The sequence below is a fragment of the Chiloscyllium plagiosum genome, chromosome 5 (assembly GCF_004010195.1).
Source record: "Chiloscyllium plagiosum isolate BGI_BamShark_2017 chromosome 5, ASM401019v2, whole genome shotgun sequence".
NCBI lineage: Eukaryota > Metazoa > Chordata > Chondrichthyes > Orectolobiformes > Hemiscylliidae > Chiloscyllium > Chiloscyllium plagiosum.
Genome location: NC_057714.1, coordinates 11846890 through 11853328, shown reverse-complemented (window position 1 = coordinate 11853328; position 6439 = coordinate 11846890). Strand labels below are relative to the sequence as shown.

The window sequence follows — 6439 nt, the reverse complement described above, 5'->3', positions numbered from 1 at the left end:
TGTCCAGCGGAGATTCACACAGATGATTCCTGGAATGGTAGGTCTAACATATGAGGAATGGCTGAGGATCCTGGGATTGTATTCATTGGAGTTTAGAAGATTAAGGGGAGATTTAATAGAAACTTACAAGATAATACATGGCTTGGAGAGGGTGGACGCTAGGAAATTGTTTCCGTTAGGTGAGGAGACTAGGACCTGTGGACACAGCCTTAGAAGTAGAGGGGGTAAATTCAGAACAGAAATGCGGAGTCATTTCTTTAGCCAGAGAGTGGTGGGCCTGTGGAATTCATTGCCACAGAGTGCAGTGGAGGCTGGGATGCTAAATGTCTTCAAGGCAGAAATTGATAAATTCTTGATGTCACAAGGAATTAAGGGCTACGGGGAGAATGCGGGTAAGTGGAGTTGAAATGTCCATCAGCCATGATTGAATGGCGGAGTGGACTCGATGGGCTGAATGGCCTTACTTCCGCTCCTATGTCTTATGGTCTTCTGGTCATATAACAAATGAATTTCAGTGCTAATGTGATGCCGGGCACGTAGGGCAGAAGTTCCAAAGATTGCTGGATCTGTTCAAATGTTCAGCAAGCTGGACCACACTTGCAAAAGTTGCAAGAGTGTCCAACATTTGTTAGACACGGTAGCTCACTGGATCTCATTAAACTTTACCTCCTTCTCAAGGAATTTCAATTCTTTACATTAGAGATCTATCCTCAGAGCTCCCATCAAAGCTGTTCTTTTATGGACTGTTTGGATGACTGCTCATATTATGATAAAAATTAAAAATCACACAACACCAGGTTATAGTCCAACAGGTTTATTTGGAACTACTAGCTTTTGGTGTAGCTCAGGTAGCTATGGAGCAGGATAATAAGACACAGATTTTATAGCAACAGGTCCTTCTCCACAGCTCCCTGATGAAGGATCAGCATTCTGAAAGCTAGTGCTTCCAAATAAACCTGTTGGACTATCACCTGGTGTTGTGTGATTTTTAGCTTTGTCCACCCCAGTCCAACACTGGCACCTCCACATCATACTGTGGTAGTTCAATCTCTTCTGAGACTGCATTCCTCTGAATCCTTATTACCAGTGCAATTTCAGATGTTTACCAAACAGCTCGCTTCACCAAGCTGATGATACCCATGAGTTTTCTTGAACTCCCAGATAGACACTCCTTGGTCTTTTCAGCGACGCTAATTTATTTATGACGCTCCATCATTTCACTCCTGCACCTATTGTCTATTGTCACTGTTTTCGCCAGCCTGTATGCCAGCATCTGAACACAGGCACACAGTGCCATTTCAGCAACTTGGAGTCTGTGGGTCTCTCTGTCTCACTTAAAAACTGTCTTTTGTAAAGTGATCATTGAAATGTTTTGAGAGACCAATTAAACACTCCAAGGGTACTCTGCCTTTTATACTAGTCAGGATCAAATGTGATTAGTAGTGGAACATCCTCTCCTGAACATTATAATTTACATCTGACTGATTCTCTACCATTGCCAACTTCAAGCACATGGAACAAAATCTGATTTGATTATGCCAGATAGTCTGGAATTGCTGCTTTACTCACATTTTGCAGTTCTCAGCAGAAATTTACCAACTGCAATTCTGTTGTGCAAAAATCTCGTTTTGAAAAGACATAATGGTATTCTACAGATAGTGGCAGGCCATTGATGTCTTCAAATAGTGTGTTGCAACTGATACAATTTGAGTACCAGAATATGATGAAAATGTTGTTGACCTCTGAATTCTGTTCTCTGGAAGCAAATTACCCGCATAATTTTAACCAGCCAGGTTTAGGTACACAGTCACAAGCTAGGTGTACATATGCGGAAGAATCGTTTAAAAAAAAAATCCCTGAAGCCCACGTACAAGTTCACTGGCAGTGCCTAATTTGCTTGAGCTATCATGTTGCAGATCAGAAATTCACAAGTATTGTCATTACTGGGATAAGATGATTAAAAGTATGGCATGTGGTGTGTGAGTGTGAGAGGGAGAGAGAGAGAGATACCTGCCCCATCTGTTTTCAAAATTCCCACAAGTACTGTTTAACAAAATAAAGGTTTTCCCATGAATCTCTACAGAGGCTACATAAAAAGCTGAATTGTCTGGTGTAGCTAGGTGTGTTTTAGGGCACCCCAATTTGGACAAGGGGCCTTGAACAGGCATTAGAAGCCTGACTTTCCTCCTTTGTATTGTCTTGCCTTTCACTAACCTGTTTCTGCTGCATAACCTTTTTCCCTATATCAGTATGGTTGGTGGTACAGTGCGTCTCGTGGTTCTTGGCAGTTCAAAATGTTCCCACTTTACAGACAAATGCTGGAGCTTTCTTTGTGTATTTCACAGATGTCACCATGTGCTGCAGACTGACAAACTGTTCTTTTGATATAGTAGTGAATGATGTGGCTTTCTGGATATCCATGCTATATATACACACAAACATAAAGTTTCTATATCATACTAGAATAGTATAAAAATATTAGAATAGTATAAAAATAAATCACAGAATATTTTCACCTGAAATGAGTGGATCTTTCCTGCCTATTATTTTGAAGGCTTACGTGATTGTTCATTTCTCAATCAAATTACTCATCCATTATGTCAGCGGTGTGCATAAAAGTGGAATTATTCTTAGCAGTTTCATGTATTTCCTGCTTACTAGCTATTAAAATGAGAAATCGTTGACAGGAAAATTAATTCAAAACTAAAACCAGAAAGAACTAACACAGCAGGATATTGATTTGTGTCAGACCAAACAGCTCTAGATGCACATCACAAACAACAACATGAAAAGATTAGCTTTATCTGATGCTAAGTTAAAACATCTACTATACATTTCTCAAAATGTAACTATGTTTGATGCATTTTCTGATTTAAGATGAAAGACAGTTGTTGAAGCAAATACTTAACCATTTTTCCTGTTATCTATTTTTAAAGCTTAGATGTATATCAAGAATGTTCAAGATGGAGATAAAAATCAAAGTGATGTGAAGCCAGAAGGCAAATACGCTTTTTCAAATAATGTATTCATTACTATTCAATACTGAGATGTCTAGAATGTGTTCTATGTTAAAGACTGGAGCACATTTAGGTTGTGAAATTGTTCACAGTATGGAGGTCATACTATTTCTGAGCAAGAAGCTCTGAGTTTGAGTCCCACCCAAGATTTGATAAGTGAGAAAAGTGCATTGATAATGTGGAATCTGTAATTCCTTTCAAGATTTGCCAAATGCTGGTCAAAAGTTAGTGGCAGAGATTCCTGGTCAGCCATATGATGTAAACACTATCTCTACCATCACTGTCTACTGCTTCAGTCTGTCAGGTGTATACAACATCCACGTTACCACAACAACGTGGATTCCAAGTGAACAGTAACTAACACATCATTCATTATATTGTAATCAATTGTGATGATACTTGGAGAGGTCAAAACATGACAAAAAAAAAGGAAGCCCCACAATGCCAGCAGAAAATAAAGCCCTAGCAAGGATTTCACATTATAAAACTTTTATATTTAACAAAATAACTAAAATTAACATAATCAAAGCACTAAGTGACAGCTGAAAGATAAGTCAAACAAAGATAAATTTTACTTCAGATACCTGCTGCAGCAAGTCTAGCCCTCCTGTAGTTACAAGTATTTGCATCATTTTCCGTACTAATCAGACACCTGTGCAATCTCACAGTCCTTCCAAATTGACTCCACTATGTAGAATATCCCATTCAATTCTTTCTTGAATTAGATTTGTCAGCACCTGAAATTCCCAGAATTAATTACTACCAACAAGGCACCATCTACAAATCCTCTCTCACTCAGGTTTACAGTACAGGTAGCACAGAATCCCTGGAGACTCCCTTCTTATATCCCTGTTATAACAGCAGCAGTGAGTCATGTCCAATTCACAATCCCTTTTCCTTCCTGGCTTCAGCTCTCTATCCTTGCTAACTATATAGCACACACATTAACATAGTCCCTTCTCTGTTTGCAGAGACCTGCTTTTGTTTGACAACTGCCAAACAGAGAATTACTCTATTTAGAGAGCTTTCTCCCTCTCACACAAATTCCTAATGTCTTTTGAACTGCCAAACCAAAAATAAACTATAAACTGAAATCCAACACAGGTTTTAGCTTTCTATTTACCCTTTGCTCTTGGTTGTTTATCCTCACGGCAATCTCGGGCAAGGTTGGCTTTTCCCTGGACTTTAGTGGCATAGTCAGTAACCCAATCAATCTTCTTTCAGAATTACTTCCCAGTTCCCTCTGTTTTAAAAAGATCAAAGCAGAAAAAAATATATTCTGGCTTTTCCCAAAGCAATGGATGATCACACGTCCATCTCTTGAAAGAGAAATGTCTTACAGAAGTATGATCTTTCCATAGCCCTTTCGAGCTACAACACATGATTTGACAGAAAACTTCAATAATTTCCTCAATACTGATTTATGCTATCAGAAAACACAGGATAGCTTATCATAATCTTTATCACGAGGACAATATTCTCTGGAAGATCACTGTGCAGTATTCAGCCTTCGCGTGTCCATTGTAATAAATCAAATCCATCAAATCAAGCTTAAAACCACCCAGACTTGCTTTTTTACAAACTTGAGGAGTGCCTATGTCTTCACCTTCTGTAATCTCTCTCAGCATTCTTTTCACCATCAAATCCTCTCTCTTCAGTTTCTTTGTTAGCTTCCAAAGTGGAGCCTATCACTAAAGTGATTTTGAGTCAATCTGTGATCACCTGCCATTTCTGCAAACTTTACGTTCATCTAGGTGGGATCTTAATCCATAGTAGACACTAATTTTATGTTTGCACAAAAAAAGATTTCCCAACGTTCTCAAAGTCTTGGTCAGCCATCAGCAATCTGGACCACCTATCATCACCATTTTCTTTTCTCTAGAAAATTCCATGAAGGTTTATTTGGGTTTCATTTCAAATGATTATCTGTGTGCTTCTGGAGATAAATTATATGTACCAAGAACAGCATTCTTTACTCTGTCATAGCCACCTGATTTGCCTTCTGAAAGGGATGGATAGACTTCCAAAACTTTAATCACTAAAGCACTCTGTAGAAGCTCAATTATCTTTTCACCATTTCAGTTTTGTGGCAACTTTATCAAATGATATAACATTCATTTCTACTACTCCTTCATTCAATTTTAGTACCAAGCAATATTCTTTTACCAATCAAAAATAACAAGGTGTTGGTTTTGGACCATCCACATCTATAATCAGAAGCTTACCGGTGGTGCTGGGATGTCCCTTTTGCCACTGAACATATTTTCAGTTGTGCATGTTTAAGTCAAGACAATGCCCTCATTCAGAAGGTGTCCAGCATGGGCCATGTTGAAATTTTGCAGAAGTACATCAGTTGCCATTTTGATGCAAAATCATCTATCACAATCTTGCTATTTCTGTTTCCATTCAAACAACTTAAGCATTAGTAAGAAATGAGAAATTGTGATGTTATATAACATTTAATTTTTTGTTTCTTTTCCTCCTCTTTCCAAAGGAACGTCTATTACTGTCGTTGCTTCCTGCACATATTGCCATGGAGATGAAGGCTGAAATCATTCAGCGATTACAAGGACCAAAATCTGGTCACTGCCAGCTAGAAAATACAAATAACTTTCACAATTTGTATGTGAAGAGGCACACAAATGTGAGGTACTTTCATTTTGTCTTAAACATATGAAAACGTACACAAAAACCAACTTGACAATGTTGTAACATGTTTATAAAGAAACACTTGGCAAAGTTATGTTATCATGTGGGTTTTATGTCTTTATTTCCATGCAGTAATTCAGAAATGTTGAAAACAGCAAACTAATATATCTCCATCCACATTATTATCAGGATTAAAATAAGATGCGGAATATATTTTTCCATTTATTTCTTTTGTGAGGTCACTGGCCCATTTGTTTCAGCTTTGGTTGTGGTTGATGCATCAGATGTTTGGCTATCAGTTTCAGTCTCTTTAAAGTTTGATGGAAGGTTTGATTTAGTAAAATGGCAGTTTTTGAATTTTTATACAAGTGCCTAACCATAAGACACGCTTTATGTTTCAACAGTATGGTCCTAGTCTTTCTCCCATTTTCTCGCTTTGAATTGTCTCCTTTTCTCCATTTTCACAATGTGAATTCCTCAAGGGACCAAAGATTCCAGTCAACATTATAAGGCCATAAGACCATAAGACATAGGAGCGGAAGTAAGGCCATTCGGCCCATTGAGTCCACTCCACCATTCAATCATGGCTGATGAGCATTTCAACTCCACTTACCCGCATTCTCCCCGTAGCCCTTAATTCCTTGTGACATCAAGAATTTATCAATTTCTGCCTTGAAGACATTTAGCGTCCCAGCCTCCACTGCACTCTGTGGCAATGAATTCCACAGGCCCACCACTCTCTGGCTGAAGAAATATCTCCGCATTTCTGTTCT

General features: G+C 38.4%; 1 protein-coding gene across 2 annotated transcripts in view; it reads left to right on the top strand.

Annotated features, from left to right (window-relative positions):
• The window catches only part of LOC122549721 (adenylate cyclase type 2-like), a 625439-nt gene that overhangs the window by 450013 nt on the left and 168987 nt on the right, over positions 1-6439 (top strand). For both annotated transcript variants that reach the window (XM_043689618.1, XM_043689619.1), the window contains one exon: positions 5512-5666. In XM_043689618.1, the coding sequence (XP_043545553.1) occupies positions 5512-5666 (155 nt within the window). The remainder of the gene's footprint in view (positions 1-5511; positions 5667-6439) is intronic.